Source organism: Equus caballus, chromosome 11 (genome assembly GCF_041296265.1).
Source record: "Equus caballus isolate H_3958 breed thoroughbred chromosome 11, TB-T2T, whole genome shotgun sequence".
In the NCBI taxonomy this organism is placed as follows: domain Eukaryota; kingdom Metazoa; phylum Chordata; class Mammalia; order Perissodactyla; family Equidae; genus Equus; species Equus caballus.
Window position 1 is genome coordinate 1,481,885 of NC_091694.1, and position 24,458 is coordinate 1,506,342.

General features: G+C 57.3%; 3 protein-coding genes across 12 annotated transcripts in view; 1 reads left to right on the forward strand and 2 right to left on the reverse strand.

Annotated features, from left to right (window-relative positions):
• Window positions 1-16,088, reverse strand: HGS (hepatocyte growth factor-regulated tyrosine kinase substrate). Of its 8 annotated transcripts, none has more exons than XM_023651780.2 (23): window positions 15,794-15,915; window positions 14,775-14,894; window positions 14,103-14,187; window positions 13,693-13,768; window positions 13,184-13,276; window positions 11,331-11,454; window positions 9,881-9,933; window positions 9,372-9,440; window positions 8,504-8,628; window positions 7,279-7,357; window positions 7,111-7,209; window positions 6,844-6,939; window positions 6,124-6,162; window positions 5,904-6,047; window positions 5,746-5,805; window positions 4,836-5,046; window positions 4,209-4,381; window positions 3,997-4,137; window positions 3,738-3,915; window positions 1,699-1,832; window positions 1,480-1,599; window positions 1,173-1,262; window positions 1-682 (listed from the first exon to the last, which is right to left on the reverse strand). In XM_023651780.2, the coding sequence occupies exons 1-23, from the start codon at window positions 15,828-15,830 to the stop codon at window positions 572-574; spliced, it is 2,457 nt and encodes an 818-aa protein (XP_023507548.1). In that variant the 5' UTR covers window positions 15,831-15,915; the 3' UTR covers window positions 1-571. The 8 variants fall into 8 exon arrangements, with proteins under 8 accessions (XP_023507548.1, XP_023507546.1, XP_023507549.1 ...); XM_023651778.2 differs by having other exon boundaries at window positions 4,836-5,049; window positions 15,794-15,885; XM_023651781.2 differs by lacking the exon at window positions 14,775-14,894 and having other exon boundaries at window positions 4,836-5,049; window positions 15,794-16,088.
• Window positions 16,062-22,472, forward strand: ARL16 (ADP ribosylation factor like GTPase 16). 3 transcript variants are annotated; one of them, XR_011423113.1, is made up of 7 exons: window positions 16,062-16,206; window positions 16,407-16,465; window positions 16,941-17,054; window positions 17,849-17,964; window positions 18,119-18,806; window positions 19,777-19,903; window positions 21,692-21,930. XR_011423113.1 is itself a non-coding variant. In XM_070226796.1 (5 exons), exons 1-5 carry the CDS (start codon window positions 16,146-16,148, stop codon window positions 18,288-18,290), a joined length of 522 nt encoding a protein of 173 aa, XP_070082897.1. In that variant the 5' UTR covers window positions 16,062-16,145; the 3' UTR covers window positions 18,291-22,472. The 3 variants fall into 3 exon arrangements, 1 of the variants encoding a protein (XP_070082897.1); XR_011423112.1 differs by having other exon boundaries at window positions 18,119-19,903; XM_070226796.1 differs by having other exon boundaries at window positions 18,119-22,472.
• CCDC137 (coiled-coil domain containing 137) overlaps window positions 21,897-24,458 on the reverse strand; it is a 6,742-nt gene continuing 4,180 nt past the window's right edge. The window contains exon 6 of the mRNA XM_023651785.2: window positions 21,897-24,397. Coding sequence (XP_023507553.1) covers window positions 24,167-24,397 — 231 coding nt within the window. The 3' untranslated portion in view covers window positions 21,897-24,166. The remainder of the gene's footprint in view (window positions 24,398-24,458) is intronic.

Sequence of the window (24,458 nt, forward strand, 5' to 3'; positions counted from 1 at the left end):
ACCTGTTGAAGGACATTTTATTATCACTGTTCCATTCCGTCTACTTGGGGCACTGGATGAGATGACAGCTCAGAAGCAGAGAAGCTGGAGACAAGCCCCCACCCTTCCTGTGAGGGCCAAGGGCACCCCTGCTGACAGCCCAGGGGCCATGCTGGAGGGCTCCGGGGAGCACGAACATTAGTCACAGACCACCAGCCCCGTGGTCTCACAGGTGGGGATGGGAGGGCACGGGCTGCACGGGGCAGAGGGACCTGACCCACTGGGCTAGGGGCTTCCTCTCAGAGAAGGTCCTTCCCTCCCAGCCTCCTCCCTGAGGCCCCCGCCTTGGGGAAAGAAGTCAGAGACCAACTAGGGAGACAAGGACGAGGATGGGGCCGGGGGGATGAAGAGCCAGCAGGCAAGGACAGAAAAAGGGAGGAGGGCCAGGGTGAAGGGCCCCCCTCTGCTCACATGGAGCAGGGACACTACACGGTGTAAGAGGAAAGAGGAGAGGGTGCGGCTAGTTAGACACGGAGGCGACAGTTTTGGAGAACTGCGGTGTTACTCTGCATAGCAAGCTCCCGGCCCAGGGTCAGTCGAATGAGATGAGCTGGGCTTCGCTGCCCTGTGCCGGCGGCCCCTGTGCAGGTGGCTGCTGGGCCACGGGGGGCTGCTGCTGTGGAGGGCCGCCCGAGGGTGCCATCTGGGGTGGGGACACAGGCCATTGGTCCTCCCTCCCCAGGCCCCAGCCTCCCCACCCTCTAATGGCTTCTCTAGAACACCCTGTCCTGGCCTCATCCCCAGTACTCAGTCCCATCAAGCCCAGTCTGGGCCGCGGCAAAGGAGGCCTCCCGACTCCCTCCCTCCAGCCTACTCTGGGCTCCCTGTCCTCTTCCTGTCCCTAGCAGAGCACAGACTCCAGGAGTTCCGAACCAATGTCTACAGGGTTGAGCCGACATGGCCTTGGGCTTGTAAGTAATACAGTGGTTTTGATACCTACAGGTGTTCTCTGTGTGTGTTTCCATCCTACTTTTCTCTGACGAGAAGCAGTCCTGGCCTGCACTGTCCATTCGTCCCAGAACAGCCCACCCTGAGGAGGGCCTGGAGCACAAGCCTGTCTCCCCTGTGAGCTGGCTTACAGGACAGCCCTCACTGGGTCATGACCCACAGTGGCAGCCCTGGGAGAGGCTCACCTGCTGGTACATGGGCTGCTGCCCTGAGATGTAGGGCTGCTGTGGGGGTGGCAGAGGGGCATCTTGGCTGGGGAGGGTGGTCATGAGATTCTGTGAAGAATAAAACGAACCCTGACATTGAGAAAAGAGCTGGGTAACCACACAAATGGGCTGGTTTCTGACCTGGAAAAATCAGATGCTGACCAGCCAGGAGAACCCAGTGGAGGGGATAGGGTGGGGAGCAGAAGGGTGTAGCCTGCTCAGTCTCCCCAAGCCTCTCGCCAAGGGACCCCGCCCCTCCCCTGTCTGGACACCCCTAGTCTCTCACCTGCATGCTGTAAGGCTGGTAGCCCATGGACACCGACTGGCTCCCCATGTAACCCATGGTGCCGGACTGCGGAGGCTGGGAGATGGCTGGGAGGCTCTGCGGAGCCTGGGAAGCCACGTTCTATGGACGGAAGGAAGGGGTGAGATGGGAGAAGGGCTGGGGCCGGGTGCCCCAGAGCAGAGGCCTCACTGGGGGAGGGGAGCAGCCTCGCCCACCTACCTGATAGCCCTGTGTAGGAGTGGGCTGGTAGGACGAGTAGGCTGGGCTGGCGGTGGGCCCAGCAGGGCCCTGGGGGGCGGCCTGTGCGCCAGAGGCCCCTGCTGGGTATATGTAGGCACTCACCATGCTGGGATCTGTGGAGGAAAAAGAAGAATGAGGTTGAGACCCTGGAGGGTCGGGGCCAGGAAGGAGAGGGTGGAGGATGGCGAGGGTGGAGGATGGCGAGGGTGGAGGATGGCGAGGGGAGTTGCTTCTCTTGAGTTTTCCTTTTTGTTGTCACTTTTGGAACTAAGTTCATGTTTCACAGTCTCACAAAAGGAAAATAAATGAAATCAATTGGAATGAGAAAGAAACCCTTAAATTGAACGAATCAGAAAAAATGAACCAAACTGAATTCCAAACAGGTAACATGATGACACCGAAGGGAGTAGAGAGACTAACCCTAGTAACAGAGTCTGGACTCTGCCCTCAGGCTAAAGACACAGGACCCCCAGCAAACAGTAAACCTGGTCAGGGCACCTTTCCCGGAGGCCTGGGTCAGTGTTCCTAAAGCTGCTTTCTGTGTGTCCTGGGAATGAACAGGATGCGAACAGGAAGAGAAGGGGCAGACTCACTGTCAGAGGAGGGAGTCACAACACGGAAAGGGCAGGAAGCCCTGATGCTGTTGGAGGTGAAGGCATCGGAGTAAACTCATGTTTCTTACACATACAGATAAAGGGGTGGGTGTATCCACACGCATATATGCACGTATGCTGGGCGTGTGTCCACACGTTGCCCAGCCCTGTCTGCTGAGAGGGTCTGGAGGCACTGAGCACACGTAAACCTAGACCTCGGCGTCCAAACGCCATCCTCCACTAAAAGGAACCAGGCTCCTGGGAGAAATAGCTGCTTCCAGCGCCGAGAAAGGACAAGATGACCACAGAAGATCTAGTTGTTCCAGAAAGCAAGCACCCACACAGCAGCAGGACGTGTCAGGATGGCAGAGGAACCGGCCAGAGGGCTCCCCGAGTCCCACCTGGGACAATCGGAGCATCCAAATAAACAGTGAGAATAAAGGATTATCACCTTTGACTAGAACGAGTCTGCACTAAGAATGACAAATGAATAAACAGGAGAAAAGAAGAGGGCATCCTTACGGTGGCAAGACAACTAAGGAATGCGGGAGCAACGGAGTCAGTCACTACTGGCAAACATGACAGGTTCAGGTAAAAATTAGCAAAAAACACTAAATCTAGTGGGTGAAAATTTAAAGAGAACAGGATATTTGCAAGTCTTATGTCCCCACAAAACACTTGTTGACTACCAAGGGAAAAAGAGTCGCTTTACAGTGAGGAAACCCGGCGGCCCCCCACACCACATGACCAGAGCTACCACCACCAGTGATGGGACAAAGCGGCTTGCTGTGCCTCCCACAGAACACCACGTGCTCCCGTGATAGCTGCCAAAACATAGCCCTGGAATGTCACACCGATGGAAGACCACACAAACCCAAACGGCTGGTCTGCAAGACGGAGGGTCAGTGCTCTTTGAGAAGTCAATGTCATGAATCACAAAGGCAGACCGAGGAGCATTCTAGCCTAAAGGAGATAGGCAGGGTGGCTGAATACAACCCATATCGTGGGGTTTCCTATTGGCACAAAGGGTGTTACTGGGACAATGTGGGAGCACAAACACGGCTGTGGATGAGGTCAGGCCCTGGCCTCAGTGGCTCCTGGTCGGTCTGGTACCTGTGCCCAGGCTGTGAGGAGTGTCCTGGTTTAGGAAATGTATGCTGAAGCCTCTAGGAGAGGGCGTCACGCCTGCTGCGCTCTAAAACAGGTCAGGGAAGAAAGCATGTGCATGTGTGCGTGTCTGTGCACGTGAAGAGAGAGAACAAACGTGGTCAAATATTAACATCTGGGGAACTGAAAAAATTCTTTGTACCATTCTCCTAACTTTTCTGTAAATCTGCAATTACGCCAAAATAAAGATCAAAGAAGAAAAAGATAAAGGTGTGGGGCTTGTCTTAGCTGGTCAGCACCTCCACCCACCCCCATTACCTGCTCCGGCCCCAGGCATGCTGGGGTAGGGGCCGCTGGCGGCCGGGGCCGGCTGGCTCATGTACACCGTGTGCATGGGGGAGCCTTCCACCGAGCCTGCTGGGCTGAAGGTGCTGGGGAAGCTTGTTGGGCCTGAGGGCTGATACAGCACGCCCCCGGCTGCAGGCATGGCCTGGAGCTGGGGACAAAGAGACGGCTGTCAGAGCCAGTTCTCAGTTGCCGGAGTCCTAGGGGAGTGAGACGGGTGGTAGCCACATGCCTGGGCATAGGGCAGGGAGAAGGCAGGCATCTGGGCCCGCATCTGGATGGTCTGCTTCTGCTGCTCCAGCCGCATCTGCCGCTCCTTCTCCTGCTCCTGCAAGCGCTGGATGGCCAGCTGCCTCTGTACCTCCAGGTACTCCTGCGGGCCACAAAGCAGCAGTCAGGGCCAGCCTCGTGCCTGGTGCGCCCACAGCTGGGTCGTCACCACACCTGCTTCTTCTGCCGCATGATCTCCAGCTTCTGGGCCAGCTGGATCTGGCGCTGGCGCTCGGCCTCCTCAGCTGCCCGGCGCAGCTTCTCCCGGTGCTCCTCCCGCAGGGCACTGAGTGCCCCCCGGGCATCGCGGATCTGCGCCAGCTTGTCCTGGAGGCCCTCATAGTACACTGTGGGGAGAGGACAGAGTGGGGAGCCCTTGGTGTTGGATGGAAGCATGGGCTGCCTGGTGGTGGGCTCCTGCCCTGGGCTGTGATGCCCAGGCCTGCCTTTGCCCAGCCAGTCTCAGGAAACAGCAAGGCCCAGCCAAGTACTTGTCAACAGGGCACAGCTGGCATCTGAGTTGGGGGTGGGGTTCTTCTTTGAGCTGATTGTCCCATGCTTGGTGGGACATTTCCCATCACTGGGACCATCTCCTGCGGAGTCCAGGGCCCAGAGACATACTCTTAAGAAGCCACAGCCCCACCCTCAGGAACCTTTCCAGTGCCCAGTGACTGGCCAGCAGAGAAGGTGCTCACACAACACTGGAGAGGCTTGACGGTGCCTGGCCCAGAGGGCACCCACCGCACCTAGCATGTACAGTGAGACCTCAACAGAAGGCCCCGCGGCCCTGGAGGCACCTACGCCTGCGCTCATCCAGCTGGTTGAGCAGCTCCAGCAGCTGGGGGTGCATGCTATTGATGGACTGGAAGAGGGAGAGCACGGCCGAGTCGTTGGTGATGCTGCGGCCTCGCACGTGGTTGCTCTTCATGCGGTTGACAAAGGTGGTGACGGCGTTCTGCAGGGCCTTCAGAAATTGCGCATGGCTCTCCTCTGACTCCCCGTTCTGGTACTGCTGCTGGGGACACACAGTGGGGTCTGGCTGAGTGTCCCCCCTGCCCCCCAGGCTCCCTGAACAAGACCAGCCTGCCTGGGCAGGGCTTTCTGTCCAAGGCCTCGATAGCCCCACCTGCACAAGCCCCAGGCGGCACTTGGCCTTGCCAGGCACTGAGCTCTGAACCAGCTGTGCATCTCTGACTTGATCCTCCCCATGACACTGTGAGGGGACACCCTCAGCATCCCCTTTTCCAAATGAAGAAACTGACCCCCAGGGAGGCTCGGCTCTTGCCCACGGGCACAGCGCTGCCCAGGACGGAGCTGTCTGGGGCTTGGACAGCTTGGCTCGCAGCCCCTCTGCCCCTCCCCACAGGCGCTCCCACCAGTGGTGACACAGGGCCTGCCTCCCTCCCAAAGGCCTTGGTCTCTTACTCCAAGGGCCAATAAAGCCCAGAAGCCCCAGGATAGACCAAAGACTCATGTGGGTGGTTCTGGGCTGCCCTGAAATATTCTAGTCCGTTCAGGGTAGACAGCAAGTGGCTGAGCTCCTGGACCACAGCCAGCCAGCCCAGAGAGGTTCAATCAAGAGTTCTGGGCCGGAACTCTGGGAAGTCACTGTGGGCTGCTTGACCCTCCTGTCAGGGCAGGTGCCTGTGAGGTGCTCTGCACTTGTGGAGGCCATGCTTTCCCTCTGCCTGTGGAGGGAGCCACAACTTACCTCACTAAAGGGGCCGCTGGAGGGAGTCATGGATTGAGAGTCTGTCTCCGGGAGAGGAGTCTGGAAGAGACCAGAGCGTGAATGGGGCCTCCAGACTGTGCCAGTGTCCCCCCTCCCAAGGGACCAGGGACTAGGAGCGCTGAGAGCAGCCCCCTCACCTCCACCACGCTGGCAGGGGCTGTGTGCCCCTCCCCAGGCTGGGCGGCAGGCTCCGTCAGGGGCACAGGCGCGGAGGGCGTGGGGCTCTTCCGAGCTTCCTCCTGCTTCTTCTCCCAGTAGTTCCGGTTGAGGTACCTGGCAAGCTACACAGGCAAGGGACTCACTCTCAAGGGCAGAAAGCAGCAGAAGGGGAAAGCGCTGCATGTGGGGTGTCCTCACCTCGGGGTCCATGTCCTCAGCCAGAGGCGCCGATGAGTTCTGGGGAGACACGAGGGGTCTGAGGGGCCGCAGGCCAGAGAAGCAGCAACCTGCAGGCTCAAACCACTCGCCCCAGCTCCCCTCGAGCCATTGCTCAGGAGGCCTGGATGGCACAGTGGTGACAGTGGACCCAGGGGCTGGCTGGAGCTGGTCCCAGGGAGGACTGCCAGCCCTCCCGTCAGCTGCACAGATGGTCCCAGCAAGTAGCTGGCAGGGCTGAGCTTAGTTCCTCCCCAAGTTGGTCGCACCCACAGAGCCCTGCAGAGCTTGCAAATCACTTTCTAAACCTTCCGTCCCACTTGCCACCCACCCACTATTTACAGAGGGGGCTGAGTGAGGCCAGAGAAAGGTTGGATCAACTCTCAGAAAGGAAGTCCCGTAACAGCCGGGCAGAGGGCGGGCTAGAAAAAGGCAAGGCTCGGGCGGGAAGTGTGGAAGAGACTGGGGTCTCACCAGTGGGGCCTCCAGCTTTCCCAGTGTCCTCCACCCCGAAAGAGGATCCTTGACCAGGGAGCCGAGAGCCATGGGAGCTGGGCTGCCAAGCTAGGTTCCCTTGACACTCGCCTGCATGACACGGCGCCATCCCTTCTGGGACAGCCCTCCCACCCATCCTCCTGCCCACTCCCATGGGAAGTGGTTTAAGCCAGTGTGGCCGAGCCAGAGGTTAGGGTTAGGGCTCACCACAGGTGAAGAGTACAGGCTGCTGGCGGGGGGCGCTGATGAGGCCACGGGTGTGGGCTCTGCCTTGGGGTATGCGGTGTATGCTGACTTCTGTCTCTGCGGGACAACCAGGAACAGAGTGTTGCGTGGGGAGCACGTGGCATAGGCAGGCCAAGCCTCCACACTCCTCTGCTTTCCCTGAACATCTAGGGGCGCTCCCCCAGCACCTCTGGACTCAGTGAAGCCTTAGGTCCCCCTCCTGCCCCCCGGAGTGCCTCCCTGGCTCACCATTCTCTCCTTCTCCTCGGCCTCTGACTGTGACAGGGCCAGGGCCAGCTGCAGCTCCTCCTCCTCCTGAAGGGCCGTCTCATCCCTCTTCGGGGGCAGCTGGGGGCAGATAGGGCTGAGTGAGCAGGACCCAGGGGATAGGCGCCCCCAGGGACCCGGGGCCAGTACCTGGGACTGCTGCGACAGGGGGCTGGTCAGGTACTCCGGGGGCAGCTCTGTCGTGGCGGAGGCCTTTCCCTCTGCTTTCCTGGAAGTGACAGGATGCTGTGGGTGACCAAGCACCACACCCCAGGCCCCCCGAGGTTCTCGAGGACACCACCTGGGACTTCCCTCCAACAGCCCCACAAAATGAAAGTGGTGGTTTCACATCCACATCCAGAGAAAAGCTGGACTTTCAAACCAGCTCTGTTGCCTCCAGGCCACAGGACCCTGGCCAAGCCACTTGGCTTAAGCCACAGCCCCTCTCCCGAAAACCAAGTTCAAACGCCCACCTGGCCAGACCACAGCTTTCCACGGAAAAGGGACTTTCCAGTGAAATGGCCTGCAGATATCACTTAACCAAGGGATCAGCTCCTATCGCCAACACTGGGACAGACGGACAGCGTAGGCACCGAGAGGGACACAGCCTCATTCCTGGATCCTGCCAGGAGTGCAGAACCTGACTATAACCATGAGGAAACCTTAAACCCAAACGGACGGACACACTACAATGACCTTGACCCTTAGAAATGTCTACATCATGAAAGAGAAAGAGGAGGAAAACACGTCTGGGTTCAGGCAGCTGAGGAGGCGTGACAGCCACCTGCCACACGCTGTAGAGTGGGATGGGTCCTGATAGGACGGAACTGCCACAGGATGTTACTGGGACTCAGCAAAACCAGAACAAGGACTACAAAGTAGCTGTCAGATGCCCCAATTTGACAACTGTGCTGTGGTTACATGAGAGAACATTCTTCTCCTTGGGAAATATACCCAGGAGGTTCCAGGGCTGAGGGACAGGGTGGCTGTGGCTTGCTCTTGCATGGTTCAGAATAAAATGCGTATGTGTGCACACACAAGCAGACAAGGGGACACGTGATTAAGCCAACATGGCAACATGTTAGTGTCAACACCGGAAAAGCCAGGTGAAGGGCCCACCTCGCAGGGTCTTCTTATACTCCTGCATCTTTTCTCTAGGTTTTACTTCCAAACTAAAATGTTAAAACACAAACAAACCAAAAAACAAACCCAAGCAACTGGCCCGCAAGTCTCAGACCCGAGGTTGAGGCATCTCGGTCTCGCCCGCCTGACCTGCCCGGAGTCCGGGACCTGGGGCCAACCCTCCGAGACAGGGGGACAGAGGCCCGGCTCCATGGGGCACGCAGCTGTCCTCAAGGCGCCCGCAGGGACTCACTTGTTCAGCTGCTCGTAGCAGGGCTCGCACACGCGTACTTCCTTCTCGATGCCGAACTTGGGGATGGTGGAGTACTTGGAGGAGCACTTGCCGCAGAAGATCTGGCCACATGCCCGGCAGTGGTGCTGGGACACAGGGTGGGTCAGGGCAGCGGCCTGGTGATGGGCCCCCACCCCGCCCAGCACCGCCTACTGCTGAACACAGCAGGCTGGGCCTCCCAGGCCGGGGGGGGCAAAGGGTGGGCAGAAAGCAGGTGTGGGAGGCCACAGAGGCCCTGGAAAAACAGGCTCCCTTCCAGGCTCTCAGCTGCAGACACCATTTTGGGGCAAAGTTAAATTAAAAAGAAAGATTCACAAAAAGCGTGCGTGAATTGTGCTGATAAAGGAGAGCTTTTGTTGGGTAGTGGGTCCTGTGAGTCTGCTCAGACCTCCCAGGCTCCCAGCCTTGGCTGCTGCCCACCTGGGCTTCAGGGGCAAGAGATGGTGGCTTGAGGATCCAAATTGGACAGACCAAGTCAGCTGAGGAGACGCAGCTAAGGGGTTGTCAGCTGAGGCAACACAGACCTGAGCCCCCCGAGCTGGGCTTGGGGTGTTCCATTTCTTGGGAGGAGCGCAGCCTTGCCCGAGCTTCACCTGATGGCACTGACCATCAGACACGGGACCCCTTGGTGACCATGCTCACCACACAGCTGGAGACTGGACTGGCTCCCTGCACCACCAAGTCACAGCCAAGAGGGAAAGGATCATGCGTGTGCAGTGGCTTCATGATGACGGTGGGTGGCCTGGGGTCTGCCCCGGCCGTGCAAGGAGCCAGGCCCTCCCACATGGCTGCTCAGGCGGCAGACCCCCCCAGGGGCAGGCACACTCACCTTTCGGGTCACCACTCCAAATTGTACCCTGCACCGGTGGCACTCCTCGGCGTCCACCCAGTCGGGGGCCTGGTGGGCACACAGAGTCAGGATCACACATTGCACCCCCCCTGCCAAGATCCCCACTTCCCACAGATGGAAGAAGACCCTGATGTGGGCAAGGGCCCAGGGCCACGTCACCGCAGACATGAGGAAGAAGCCCCTTGCAAAACAGACTTTTCTTCATACAGGCATGACAGCAAGGCTTCCCGCAGCTTCGGGGACAAGCAAATATTTACTTTAACTATATGAACTTTCTAGACACAGTCCAAAGGCACCTTGAACCATGTTCCAATCTCAGCCTGCAGAGACACGGCTGCGTGTTTACTTGAAAAAGTCAGATATTCTTGTTTTCGAGATGAAATAGCAGCTCACCCACCAACGCTCCCAACAAGCCCGGATCCCAGGGCTTCCCTCCTGCTTCCTCAAAGCAAGTTAATTCCCAGATCCGCAGTACCCCGAGAACTCACTCTCTCTGCAGCGAACATGGCGTCGCTCTCCTTGAACTCTGGGAAGACGTGTCCTGGAGAAAGGAGGCCCCGGTTACCACCGGGTGCCACCCTGGCATGCGAGGCCCTGACAGCCTCATCTGTCCTCGCCCTGAGACCTTCAGGAGCTATGTCCTAACTCTTGACATCTGCCTCCCCAAAGAAACCTACAGGAGGAGGCCCAGAGCCCCCGGGAGGCAGGTGCAGTGACCCACAACGGGCCAGAGTGTCTTAGTGCACAGCTCAGTCAGCCCACACCACACCCAGGTGGCTCCCCACGGCCACTCCATCCTGGGGGCCCCCAACACAGAGCCAAGCCTTTCTCCCACCATATCAAGGCCTCACAGATATTCCCTGGGCCTCCCGTCTGGCTCCTGGACCCACATTCCAGGCAACCACACTTCCCAGTATTCTTAAAGATGGAGTTCCCAAGCTTTTTTTGAGGCACAGACCCCTTGGGAATCCTATAAAACTTTAGACATTCGCCCCAGGAAAGTTAATGTGAGCACATTTCCAGCATCCCATGTCCAATGTTCAGGGACTGAGTGACTGGATGTTGGACAGGACCCTGGTCATACATTCTCCACAGGGTCCTGCCACCCCACAGCCACAAAACACCACTTCTGCTTGTATTCCACGCCTCATGTCTAAGGCCAGAGGACCTGGCCAAGTGTTCTGCACAGGGCACGGAAGCCCCAGCCCTCTCGTTCACTGCCCAGCATGAGCATCAGCAAACCTTCCAACTACAGCCTGAATCCACTGCCCACCTTGCCAAACCCCACCAGCTCTCCACAGCCACTGCCAACAGCCAGGAGGAATGCAAGGAATCCTTAAAAAATGCTCCTTAGCTGCCACACCCTGGCTTAAAATCCTCCAAGGACTTCCTGCTGTGCTCAGAGGACCCCAGCTCTGGCCCACAGCTCTCCTCCAGGCTGGTGCCTCCCACACCTTCAGCAGCCAGTCTGCACCAGCCCCGGGGCTCTGAACCGTGGTCCTCTGTGGGACAGTGTGGCCCAGGACGTCTCTCACCAGTTCGTTCTCAGGCTCAGGTCTGATGCACGTGCCACCTGCTCTCTAGGCCTTCCCCAACCACTTGTCCTAACCCAGCCCCCCCAGGGGCCAGGTCCCTCAGCTTGACTTCTCTCCTAGAACCCATCTCTCGTGGAAATTAGCTCTTCTGCTAACTTTTCACTTCTGTGTTGTCTGCTGCACTGCCCCTTCTCCACCCCTACCCCGATGGGGAATAAGATTCGGAAAGGCAGGGGCTCGGGTGTCCAGAACCAGGCTGATCCCATGTCCCCGCTGTGGGGACACCTACTCCACATTCCCAATGATGGTCATGTGGTGAGGCGCCATCCCCCACCCTGCTCAGGGTGGACAGGGGCAGCCTCTTGGCTCCTGGAGGCCACATCCCAAGCCTGCTCCGACTCACCTTCCACTTTCATGATCTGGTAAGTATCCTGGACCACCTTGTACTTGGGCTCATTCCGGAAGGCGTGTGCCCAGGCCTGAATCAGATACAGGATCTTATTTCGGACATTTACTTCTACCTGCCTCTGCAAAGAAGGGAAGGAGAAAGATAAGGAGGGCCTTGGGAAAGGCCAGTGCCAAAGAGACATCTCAGCATGAGGAAGTGGCTGGCAAGACCCCACAACTCCAAGCAGACGGAGCTGGCAGAGGCAGGCTGGGTCCCCCAAGCGGGGTGCCAGGGCCATGTACTGACCCACTCTCCAGGCCCAGCCCTCCTCCATGGAACCCTGTCCCTGAGGACAAACCTACTGCACCTGTCTGTCCACTCAGGGCCTGGACTTTTCTTTAACCCTGAGAAAAGCTGGGGTACCCCTGAAGCCAAAGTTCTCCAGTTCTGCCATCCTGTAACCATCTGCTTCTCTCTCTCCTGCCCCTTGGGACCCTGATCAGCCTCAGGAGCCCCTCAGTCTGTAACCCGCTCTGGCCCCAGTTAACGCTGGCCTCTAACAGGCAGAGCCAAACAGGCTGGGCTGAGGGAGCAGATGTGCCTCTGGCTGGCTCCCTCCTTCCCATAGCCAGCTGGGGTGGGTTGGGGGCAGCAACCATTTCCACCAGGTCAAAGCACAGCGAATCACATTTCCAGAGTCCTCCTGGGGACAAAGTCCACACACGATGCTCAGGAGAACGGTGGGATAAGAAGGCTGCTCACAGAGACACCTACTACAGCTCGCACGCTGGGCTTCGGTTCTTTCTCATAATCTGTGTCCAGTCAGCGGCCCCCCCCTTTCCTCTCATAACCCTGCCCCCGCCAAGGGAGGACTAACTGGCATAAACCACATGCCCCACGAACAGAACACAATGGTGCCAATACAAGGAGAGACCAGGTTCTAACTCCTTCTGCTGTTTCAGCCTGCCCAGAGTAGGGAACGGCCAATGTCACCAGCCAGGGCCTCAGAGAAGCCCTGCTGTCAGCTCAGGTCCCAGATGGGCTCTTGGCCACGTGGGCCCACAGGCACCTGGACAGGCCCACGAAACCATGGCCTGGCTCACCAGTGGTGGCAGAGATGGAGCCCAGGGCTGTGCTCCTCAGCTGCCACCCTGGGCAGCCTCATCTCTGGGGAATGCCCTTTCCCCTCAAAGAATGGCTGCACCACTCCACTCTGCATCACACAACCTCCCGGTGTCACTGCCCACATCACAATCCCCGCAGGTGGGCAGTGCGAGCCTGAGGCCACAGGCAGCTGCCCACTCAGAACACTCTCTCTTGGGGTTCTGGAGGACTCTCCCTGCTTTGCCAAAGAATAGCATGAAACGCACTCTCCAAGGTGTCCCTGCTCTGCTGTCTCCCCTCAACTGTCCCTTCATAATAAACACGTCAGACTCACAGGCCTCCCTGCTCAGAATCCCTCCTGGGGCCCCATGCGTGGGACCCACCCAGCGCCTTCCGGGACACCCCTAGGCCTCTGCTCGCACACCCTGTTTCCTTCCACCTACTTCTCTACCACTCAGTGAGGGTGAGGTCCCCCTCCTTCAAGACTTGGCTCCAAGCCCTGCCCTCAGTAAGCCATCCCGACCCCACAGGAAGAGCGGGGTCTTCTCTGTGCCCCTAGGCTCAGCACCCGGCTCACTTCCGGTAAGGCCCTGACCTCACCGGTTTGGGAGTGGCACCATGCGAGGACGACCAATGCACGCCTTCCCGTCCTCTGCCCAACCTGGCACTGCTCCTGCCAGAGGTGCCAGCAAACACCCACAAGGCAGGCCATGGGGTAGCCGTATCCCCAGCCTGGACCTCACTGCTCCCCACGAGGCCCCCACCTTCAGTAGCTCCTTCAGCTCCTCCATGGTCTGCTTGTTAGCCACCTCGTCATGGACGGTCTGCCCACAGTTCTTCACCACAGACTCCATGACCTGCAGACCCCAAGGAAGGGAAGGGTCAGGCTGCCGGTCAGGGCAGGGACACCCCCTCCTGGACAGGCGCACCCCCCAACAAGAAGGCAGGGCTGACAGGCCTCTAGGGCCACCCAGGCAGTCAGGAGAGCCCACGTGGCATCCTCTAAGGCAGGCGGCAGCCAGCGCTATACACGCTCCTTCTAACTCCACGTTTTATCGCAAGGACAGACCAGAGTCGAGCTCAGGGATCCAAGTCTGTCAGCATTTCCCCTGCCCCAGCCCTCATCAGGGCTGCTCGCATCTGCCCTCCCTCTGGGCCCCTCACTGCTGGTGGTATGCCCAGGCAGGTGGGCAAAGCCACTGGTTGACTCATCTCTGCCATCCCAACAGGGGGCGGGGACCCTTGGACGACGGGAATGCAGGGGTCTCATTACCTCCAGGGCATACAAGGCCACATGGGGATTCTTGTCGTTGACTTTCTTCTTGATGGAACTCACGGCATACTTTGCTCTGAGAAAAAAGGGCGTTGGGAAAAGCAGAAAGAGAAGGAAAAAAGGAAATAGTCTCAGCAACCAAGATGAGAAAAGTCCACCGCCATGTGGTCCTTGAGAACCCCCAGCAAATGTTCAGGTAACCACGTGCTTCCCAGCCATACAGAGAAAATCCTTTAGTTGTCCCAAGGTCTCAAAAATCCCAGAAAGCACACCAGGCAACTCTCCGCCTGAAGAAAACTCCATCCAGAAGATCATCGCAGGATCTTGGAGGGTCAGTGGGCACCAAGCAACCCCAACAGATGGCACGACCAGGCCCTTGGTTCTAGTGAGCACAGGCCCTCCCCACTTACTGTGTGTCCCCCTGGCGGATCAGGTCGCAAATCTGGAGGATGGACTCCCAGTCGGTCTCCAGCAGAAGCTGGCTGGTTGCTTTGTCTAAGGCAGAAACGCACCACGATCAGGGCTTGTCCTGCTGTGTGATTCCTTAGGAAGCCCCCAGCTCAGCAACCGGGAGGAGCAACTGCCTCCTTCCCATTTTAAACATTTGAACGAAATGGAAAACCATGTGAAAATCCTCCTGATGCTCGATAACGATGAGCGCTGTCCTGCCCAAACAAGGGGCAAATAACTTGAAAAACAGTAACAGAGAATGCCCGTCATGGGCTTGTTATCCACCAGGTGCTGTTCCAAACACTTTTTGTGAACTCACTCACTCCACTCTCACACAAGCTTAAGAGCTAGGTGCTATTTCCATCCTCTTTGCAGATAAAGAAACTGAAGCAGAGAGGTGAGGTTACCGCCCAAAGTCACACAGCTTGCTGGGGATAAAGCCGGAATTCAACTCTATGCTGGGCTGCTTCTCAACAAAGAGAATTCTGCCATCTCGTCCCTCAGAGTTTCTGTTTTTTTCTAGAAGTTTAACCTATTCCATCAGATCTCAGTTGGGGCAAGGCTAGAGAGAGACGCAGCACGGATTCCAGCCCTCTACTTCAAGTGTTTTTTGGGGCAAAGATGGGACTGACCTCCAAGAAGGATTCTCCACCCAATATCACTACTGTGTGCCACAGCTGTCCCAGATAGCAGACGCTCCGAGAAGCTGCTGCTCCAGCCCCGCTGGCACCATCTCCTGACATACAGATGACCTAATAAGGCATGTCCACTTTCAGTATTGATCTGGTAATAACTTCTGGATTGATCCTTGAAGGGCTGAACCATCCCTGTATGGCTGAGTTCCTCAGCCTGCATGCTCCAAAAGCAAGGAAGGCAGAAGGAGGCGCTCCACGCCTCATCGGAGGGCAGGCTCGGGCTGACTACCGGAGCACCCAGAGAGCCTGTCCCAAACACGGGTGCCAGTAGCTTCTTTTGGGGAGGGGGAACATGCCCACAAATATTCACTTTCCTTCCTAAAATTTGTGACCTCCAGGAGGCTCAGAAAGGATCAGCCTTACACCTCCAGCAAACAGAGAATACGCCTTCCTAACCCACCGGGCGCTCCCTGGGTTCTGGTCCGGCTCCCCAGGGAAGCAGCGCTCAAAAGAGCTCGGCAGGGTCCAGGAACGACGCGACTGGCTCCACCCTTCGGGGCCCAATGTTTGGGTCATAACTTCCAAATCCTATACAATCTAGGCTTTTTTCGGGGGAGGGAAGTCTGCTGAAATCTTATTATTTGACTGAGTCACCGGTTTCGTGACTCAGGACTTCTGGCCCCGTCGCTGGGTCAGAGCTCGCGGTTCCAGAAGGAGCCCGACCGTCTCCCGGGACCCGCCAGCTTCCAAGCCCCAGGGGCCGAGAGCCCCGCGCGAGGGCACCTCCGCGGACCCGCGCCCACTGCGGGGGACGTCCGCCCAGTGCCCAGACTGCCGAGCCCCCGCGTCGCCGGCGCGCCCACACGGGGCCCAGGTCGCGCGGCGGCCGCCCTCGGCGCCCTCCCGGCGGCCGCGGGCTGGGCCAGGGGGCGGGGGCCGGCGGGGCGCGCCCCGGGCCGGGGCCAGTGGACCGCGCGGCGGAGGCGCGGGCGGGGGGCGGGCGGGGGCTGCGTTACCTAGGAGACGCTCGAAGGTGCCGCTGCCGCGCCCCATGGCGACCCCGGAGCCGACCCGACGCCGCGGCACTCCCTCCCTGCCAGCCGGCGCGCCCCCGACTTCCGCTTCCGCCTTCACCCCGGGCGCGCTCACGCGCACGTCGCCGGGCAAGCCCGCGAGCCGCTAGGAGGCGGGCCTTTACGCTTGGCCCACACTCTGTGCGCCGATCGGGCCGCGCCCGTCGAGTCGGTGGGCGCCGAGAACCAATGAGCCGCCCGGAGGCGAGGCCCCTCCAATGAGAGCGGGGCGGGGGGCGGGCCTTGCGTCGCCGCGGGGCAGAGCTACGGGTACCGGGTGGAGCTAGGGGCCGGGATGTGTCTCATCCTGGGGCCCACGGGCGTCGGGAAGACGCTGTTGGTGAAACGACTGCAAGCTATCCTTCCGCGCCGAGCCTGGAGACCTGGGGGGCAGGGGCGCCTGGGGGGTGCTGGCTGCGCTCGGGGGACGGGTTGCGGGGGCAGGGGCGTCCGGAGGACCGGGGCTGGGGGTCCGGGATGCGGGGGCTCCTGGGGGGCGGGGGCTGACCGCCGGCTGCCCTCCTCTGCCTGCTCCCGGTCCTTGACTGCGCCGCACAGCTGAGCTCCCGGGATGGGAAGGGACACCTGGGCGATCCTCCCCCGACGCGGCCCACGGTAGGCGTCCGCCCTCCCGCAGGGCTAGTAGAATCGGGGACCCTTTGCGATTTGCAGAGGACTTTGAGTTCTAAGTGGAGGCTGGAATCCAGCCGGTCGATAGTTAAATATGGCCCTCGGGAGCCGAGTGGGGAGTCCCGGAAGGAGCCTGGTTCCCTTGAGGCAGAGCCGCAGTGGAGATAGGTGCCCCAGCCGCCCACCCCTCAAGACTGTTTTCGCTAGTCGCCCCACAGGGCGAATCCCACTGATGGGCGCTGGTACTCCGGCCACACCCGGCCCTGCGGGGCCAGGCCCTGGACCGGTGGAAGCATCTGTAATTCTCCTTGGGTATAGGTTTTGCCTTAAAGCCTGAGTCCTTGAGAGGGATCTGTTGAAGCTTAGATCACAGCATAGGAGGCTGTGCAAGTTGCTGTCTAGGAGTTTCGAATGGGAAGACGCCTGTATTGTCCTCTCTGCATCGTGTTTTTTTCCACAGGTGGGCACTAACCTTACTGACATCGTGGTCCAGAGAAAGATCACCATCCGGGAGCTAGGGGGTTGCATGGGCCCCATCTGGTCCAGTTACTATGGAAACTGCCATTCTCTCCTGGTAGGTCAATCCTTCGAACTGCTTTTAGGGAAGTGTGTCCCCATTCTGGCCTTGTCTTGTCCCCAACCTCACTTTGTATGAGATGGAGTTTGGGTTCCTGAGCGACTATGCTAGTCAAGGGAACAGGGCCCACACTAGAGCTGCTTTCTCCTGGGAAGCCAGCCTGATCCCAAGTGCTCCTGTTCCCGAGGAATATAGAAGCTCACGGAAGCCTTGCTGAGGGCAGTGTTTGTTCTCTGCACGTAACTGTCTGACATCTATACTGTCTGCCTTGTTGCCCCAGGTGTGTTTTTATGTTCATGTTTGATTTCTACATCCCTTTGGTTCTGGCAAGGCCTGTGCCCCAAATTCCAGACCTGCTCCTTGGAGAACTGATGACCACACAAAGAGACTCTGGGTAGGGGCCGGCCCAGTGGTGCAGCTATTAAGTGTGCACGTTCTGCTTCGGTGGCCCGGGGTTCACTGCTTCGGATCCCTGGTGCGGACATGGCACCACTTGGCAAGCCATGCTGTGGTAGGCGTCCCACATATAAAGTAGAGGAAGATGGGCACAGATTAGCTCAGGGCTAATCTTCCTCAAAAAAAAAAAAGAGACTCTGTGTAGATGGAAACAAATGACACCAGGTCATTCTCGTGCAACTAGTTTCTCTCTGCTTCTGCCTGTCCCCAAAACCCTTTGTTTAAAAGTCATTTTGCCCTTCCTAAGCCAGTTCTGTGATGCCCAAGGGGAGAGATTTGGCAAGGACTGTCTTTCCTCGCAGGGTGGTCCTGATCTCTTTTTCCTTCTTTCACAGTTCATGATGGATGCCTCTAACCCCACCCAGCTGTCTGCATCCTGTGTGCAACTCTTGGGTCTTCTATCTGCAGAACAACTTGCAGAAGCATCGGTTCTGATACTCTTCAATAAAATGTATGCGTCTGTGAGCCGAGAGAGAGTGCAGGGGGTGCCTCAGGGCAGGGCTCCTTTGGAGTGTAGCCAGGAGGGTGGCTTGTTAGGAGAGGGTGCAGTGGGGCCTGGGGTAGCCTTGGGGCAGCCCGCTCTGACAGTGCTTCTTTTGCTGCAGTGACCTGCCCTGTTATATGACCGTAGAGGAGATGCAGTCATTAATCAGGCTCCCGGACATCATTGCTTGCGCCAAGCAGAACATCACCACAGCAGAAATCAGTGCCTTGAGAGGCACTGGCTTGTCAGAGGTGCTGCGCTGGCTCCAGGACACCCACAGAACCCACAGCTGACTACAGGGTGGAGGAATGTGGCTGTCCTGCTCTGTGGCGAGGAGGCAGAGCACAGCACTGCTTGGCCTCTGGCGGTTTATTCTTGCGGGGGCGGGATGGCTGAATGTGAGCCGTAGAAGATAGGCTTGTGTGCTGAGCTGAGTGATGGATAAATGGAGTCATCTAGGTTACAGAAACTCCTGACATCTTGCCTCTGTCCCCAGGGCTGGAAGGGGACAGGCCTGGTGGGTAGCTGGTGTCCTGCTGCTACTGGGTTTTGTTCCCCTCCCACCAGGAAACCCCCTCCTCTTTCCCCAAGGTGTTTAGACTCCAAGCACCACAGACCTCTTTCTACTGTGGTACAAGCTGTAGCCTGTGGCGGTCTGATACACTGATGGTGTGACCCCTGCTGGATGAAGCCAGTGTCACAGGAAGAACCAAGCCTAGAATCAGAAACCAGAGAAGCATTTCATTGGTGCATTTGTTACGTGAACACTCATTGCCCCGAGAAGCCAGGAGGATGTGGGGTTCCTGCAGGTAGGCGAGGGCTGGGAGAGGCTCCAGTGGAGCATGGGAGGTGCTGCCGGCGAGCTCATCACCAGGCCCTCAGGGCCAAGGCTCCCATGTCCCGCTCGTGTCCTTTCACAGCTGGGGGAGCTTTCTGGAGAACACGTATCGATTGGTATATTTGTGTCCTAAGGCCTCTGTAACAAATTACTACCAACTGGTGGCTTAAAGCAATGGAAACTTATGCTCACAGCTCTGGAGGCCAGAAGTCCAAAATCAAGGTGTCCACAGCCTCCTTGTGGAGGCCCTGAGGGAGAATGGATTCTAGCTGCTGGTAGTTTTTGGCGTTCCTTGGCTTGCAGCTTGCAGACCTTGAATCTCTGCCTCTGTCTTTGTGTGGCTGCCCATTTTTTTCTTATGGGGACACCTATGATTGGATTTAGGGCGCTTCTTAAGAGTAAACTGGTGTGTCCTCCAGAGTAGAGGTGGCTCACCCTAACAGTGGCGGGGATGCCCCCGACCCCTGTCTTTGGGGTCCTCCGCTGCTCTTGGGGGTCTGTTCTGGGTCCAAGCACCCTGTGTGTTGGAGCACTACACTCTCCCATGGCCTAGCCACCCCACCCCCGGGAGCTAAATTCAGTTCCTGAATCTGGGAACTGACACTGCTGAGGGTGCCACTCTTCTCAAAGGACGTCTCTGCCTGTGGATTCTTGTCAGCATGCTTTCATAGCATCTGGATAAGAACTTTCTTTAAGGGTTTGGGTTTCCCATCAAATCCAACACTAGGATAACAAAGGATAGCATTATGCAGCAGTGTAATGAAAAGTATGACGTTGTACATATGTTTAAATGTGACTAGTCTGAAAAAACACTTGGCTCTGAGAGAATCCACACGCAGGGTGTTGCGAGGCCTGTGTGTACAAGTAAGATGGCCAGTCTGGGATCACTGGTTTTGCCCCCACCCCCCCAATTTTGTGCAGATTGTTTTCCCTTTGTACAGAGAGAAACCAGCTCAGCCCTGTGGGAGGTTGGAACACACAGGAAGCTCCATCTTTGGTCTTCATCTCTTAAACATCCACTTTGAGCTGATGTACATCCACATCTCCTAAAGATCCTAGGAACGAAGGGTAGGTGAGAGGTGGAAGGATGCTGAGACGGGAGCTCCCCGAATCGGAGCCTGGGCAGAACCCCCTCAACTGTGCTTTTTCAGTGTGAATAAGGTGACCAGTCTGGGATGGCTGGTTTTGCTCCCCCCGCCCCCTATTTTGTGCAGAGTGTTTGTGTGACTGCGCATCCCGGGCTAGGAAGGAACAGAAGCTCAGGCTTTGCTCTATGTAGCTGTGGCCCAGCCAGAGCCCCGTCTGCCTCAGCAGCTCCCTCCGTCCCTGGATGCTGTCGCTTCGCCCAGTTTCCGGGGGCATGAGGGGAACCTCCTGAGAATGCAGATGCCAGGGAGGGAGGAGGGGTGACCAGGATCTAAACAAAGAAGGGGCAGCAGAGAAGCAGCTCCCACGAGGCAGGGTGGTGAAGGAGGGTTGACTGGAGGAGCTCCATTCCCACACTGGCAGAATGTGGATGCAGTTACCTCTCTCCAGTGGGAGGGAAAGCAGCACAGCCTGCAGTGTGGGCTTAGTGGGCAGGCCAGCAGTGGGGCACAGGAGAGGCCATCATGGGCCAGCTGCTTTGTCAGTATGAGTGGAGCCATCTGTCCTCAGAGCCCGGCACTGGGCACTTGCGGGGAGGATGTGGAAGGGCCAGGCTGCCCTTATCCTCCGGGTTCGCTCCTCCCGGTGACACGGAGCAAAGCAGAGGCCTGGTCTAAAATGCTGCGGCAGAGCATAGTCAAAGGCTGACAGTGCTAGGGTGCAGAGGGAAGCCCGTGCCTGCCACTGGGGACAGGTGGCTGGTCACCAGGGCAAAAGGAGAGGGCCCAGGAGGAGGACCGAAAGTATGGGGTGTGATGGTGTGACTGTGGGGCTGTCTACATCTGAGTGGGTGCATGTGTACACAGATGTGCATGTGTATGTGTCCAGATGATGGGGGTTTGTGCACGAGTGTACGTAGGTGAGTGTGCATGTGTGATTCTGTCTGGAATGTGTGTGCATGTGTATGTCTGAGTGTACTTGGAGTGTATGTGTGGCAGATGTACTACGTGTGATAAGATGGTGCATGTATATGAGTGTTGAGTGTGAGCACATGTGTGTGTTTGGATATGGTATGTGCATGTGTGGGTGTATCTGAGGTATGCATGTATGTGTGTGTGTGTTTAGGGGTGGTGTGTGGCACAGGGGTACCAGGAAAGCCAAGGCACGTCCTCCTAACAACTAAGCATCCGGCGTCAGCTGACTGCAGAGACAACATTCCCTGTTAACTGGGCGGCCATATGCTGTCTGCTTACCCAGCCCTGGCCCCTCCCCCACAGTCCCTGCTGAAAGTTTTTCCCTGTTTGATTTTGCGTATTCCCATCCAGGAGCAAGGTACACCTCTCCTTTTAGACCAGGGTTGCTCAGCATCAGCACTGCTGACAGTGTGGGCTGGATCATTCTGTTGTGGGACCGTCCTGTGTACCGTAGGATATTTAGCAGCATCCCCGGCCTCCATGCACTAGATGCCGGAGCACCCAAAACGTCTCCAGACTGCCCCCTGGCAACAAGACTGCCTGTTAAGAACCTCTGTGTTCTGTAAATCTTTCCTGTTCCCTGCTAGTTTGTAGTTTCCTTCATCCACGTTAACATTTCTTGACAAATTTACTTCTATATTAAAAATTGTCACTATTCTGAATGAAACCCACAATTCATTAACTTGTCTAATTTTACTGATATATATAAAAACTTTTTTTTTTGGTGAGGAAGATTGTCGCTGAGCTAATATCTGTGCCAATATTCTTTTATTTTGTATGTGGGACACCGCCACAGCATGGCTTGATGAGCTGTGTGTAGGTCCATGCCCAGGACCTGAACCTGCGAACCTCAGGCTGCCAAAGCAGAACATGCAAAGTTCGCCACCATCCCATGGGGCTGGCCCCCTAAAAATTATTTTCTTTTACTCATTTTTAATAGGCTACCTACTGAATTATCTTTATGTTATTCTTATGTATTTATACAAATACAAGAATCTCTATACACTACATAAATGTTTATATTTCAAATCTAAATTGCATATATTTTTTGAATTATTCACATAAATGATACAAATATACATTCTGTATTATATGTTTTCCTGTTATTTTGAGGTTTTCCAGGTCCACAACCATATCACTTGGCAAACAGTTTGTTACATTTGTTTTCTTGGTTTATTCCTCTGACCAGAAATTCCAGGACTATATTAACTAATGACAGTAGAAATTCTTGTCCTGTTCCTCATGATCTCCCTGGTATTTTGTCAGACGAGACCTGTAAGCCAGAAAGAGGTTCAGAACCACAGTTCTAGAAGCGCCAGTGGTGCCTGGAAGTCCCCAGAGCACAGACCAGTTTTAGTGAGTGACTGAAGTAACCACTGAAGATGGTGACCAGGAGTAGGCTGGAGGACACCCAGAGCCCGTGTCTAAACCCAGACGTTCTGCTTGAGAAGCAGAGGGACTGTTTGGAAGTCGGCTCCCTCCAGAATTCATTCAATCCTGTGCCCTTCATGCATGTCATCCAATGAATAAGGCAACAAAAATACAAGGCATTCAAATAAAAGGCAAATATTACCGTCTCCACAGTGCCAGACTTTGAGGAATGCTTAGAAAGAAGCAGCGCTAAACCCTCAACTCTGATTCCAATGCATCCATGCAGGCCCGGCTCCCTCCGCACAGAAGGCGCGGTCACTGAGCCGGAGCCGCCAGCCGGGCAGCAGAGGCACTTCAGCCCGCCCTCCAGACACCCTGCTGCCCTGGGCTGGCTCTCACAGGTCTTCCCACGGGGCAAGGTTGGCCCCAGGGCCCTGGTCCCGTGTGTGGGAAGCAAACCGAGTTCCCGGTCCTGACCACCCTGTGCGCCCTAGAGGCCGAGTCAGGGGAGCCTGCTCTACCACGGTGGTGGTGTTCTCCGAGAGCTCTGCTCCTAGTTTTTGTTGTTAAAATGCTGACTTTCTGGACAACAGGAGCCCAGGTGCACACCTCCCCCTCCTCCTGCCCAGTGTCCCTGCGGCCTGGATCCTAGGAAGTCAGGGGTCAGCTCAGCAAACCCACCCACCCACCCACACTCCTGCGGCACCCACAACTCTACCTCCTGGTTCTCGGAACCAGAGCTGCTGAGTCTAAAACCCTGACAAGTCTGCACTCAGACTACAGAAGCGACAGTACCACCCACACCCTGTGGGAACAGTGCATCCCACCTCAAGGGAAGGGCAAAAAGACCCCACTCCACTGCACGTGCACACTGGCTGGGCCCACCCGCACCTAGTGAGCTCCTGTCTGTGCCAATAGGAAGGGCCTGAGCCACGCACCAGCAAGGGGCTGGTGGCCGGCCTCCTCAGAGGGGGTGCACAGCCCCACTCCCTTCCTCCATCTGACAGCTGACAGCCTTCACGGCTCCCCAGGGCCCCACATGTGGGCACACTGATAAAATCGGGGTGCTCCGTCTGTTGGCACCAGTGGGAGATTCAAACCTTGCCAGGCACTACTCTTGGCAGGAACTCTTGCTCAGGCCCTCTAACCACAGGAGTCCCAGGCGAGGCTCCTGTCCTCGCTGTCAAGCCTCTTGGGACCTGTTTGAGAGGTGTGCCCTGCTCGCCACAGGGACCTCGATGACATAAGGACCAAACCTCAAATCTTCTCAAGTGTGGATGGCATCAGCAGTCTCCACAACTGAACCAAAACTTGGGTGGGCTCCACCAGCCTCTGTGGGGACCGTCACAGTGGAGCCACGAGCAAGTCTAGGTGATGACGCTGACCCCTTCCCCGGGGTCTGTCCCTCCTCCCCCAGTGCTGGCCCACATGTTCAGCCATGTTGCTCTGTTGAATCCAGCTGAGCCTGTTATCAATTTAGTCGACCTAAATCGGCAGCATCTACAATTAGTAGCCATCTAGGGACAGGATTACAGGATTGGCCCCGCTAAAGTGGCCCTGGGTTATGTCTCAGCCTGGACCTGTGTGTCCAGAACAAAGCTGTGAGTGACATCAGGTGTGCCCAAGTGGCTGCGTCTCAACCAGGCACGGGCCCCATCTATGGGGGCTCAGGGGACGGACGATGCCCCACGCGAGATATGGGTCCAGCGGATGGTCACTCGTGAAAGAGCAGTCCTTAAGGAGGAAAAAACGAGACAGCAAGGACCTGGCACCCTCTCCCACTCTTGAGAGGTGGTGTGCTAGGCCCTGGGAGTCCCAGGTGTGTCCAGGGAAAGGCTGCTCATCTGCAGGTGGTCTGCCGTCCCTCTCCACCCAGCTGCAGCGGCCTGGTCTCTCAGCATCACAGGTGTGGCTCTGGCGTCTTCCCAGAAGGGAGGTGGAGTGCCTGGGGTGTCTGTGGTGACCGTGCGCCCTGCTGCTGCTGCTGCCGCTTCTTTAGCGCCCTGTAGGCCTGCACGGCCCTCTCTCTCTCCTCCCCCACGATCCGCTGTCGAGCCAGCGAGGTGTTCAGAGGCTGGGACACACCACCAGGGCTCAAAAGCATCCTCAGCATCAGCGATTTCTTGCCAGGCTGAGAAACAGAAAGATGGAACGCTGAGGCACAGGTTGAGGAAGGAGGGGAGGTGACAAAG

What these genes read in the sequence shown, in the direction of transcription:
- HGS (XM_023651778.2), bottom strand. Translation starts at nt 15,830, where the DNA reads ATGGGGCGCGGCAGCGGCACCTTCGAGCGTCTCCTAG. An exon ending in GTGGAGAATCCTTCTTGGAG is followed by an intron (nt 14,188 to 14,774) that starts GTCAGTCCCATC and finishes TTTCTGCCTTAG; the next exon opens with ACAAAGCAACCAGCCAGCTT. An exon ending in CCAGCGGCCCCTTTAGTGAG is followed by an intron (nt 5,050 to 5,745) that starts GTAAGTTGTGGC and finishes GTGTGTCCCCAG; the next exon opens with CAGCAGTACCAGAACGGGGA.
- ARL16 (XM_070226796.1), top strand. Translation starts at nt 16,146, where the DNA reads ATGTGTCTCATCCTGGGGCCCACGGGCGTCGGGAAGACGCTGTTGGTG. An exon ending in GTTGGTGAAACGACTGCAAG is followed by an intron (nt 16,207 to 16,406) that starts CTATCCTTCCGC and finishes ACTGCGCCGCAC; the next exon opens with AGCTGAGCTCCCGGGATGGG. An exon ending in CTGATACTCTTCAATAAAAT is followed by an intron (nt 17,965 to 18,118) that starts GTATGCGTCTGT and finishes CTTTTGCTGCAG; the next exon opens with TGACCTGCCCTGTTATATGA.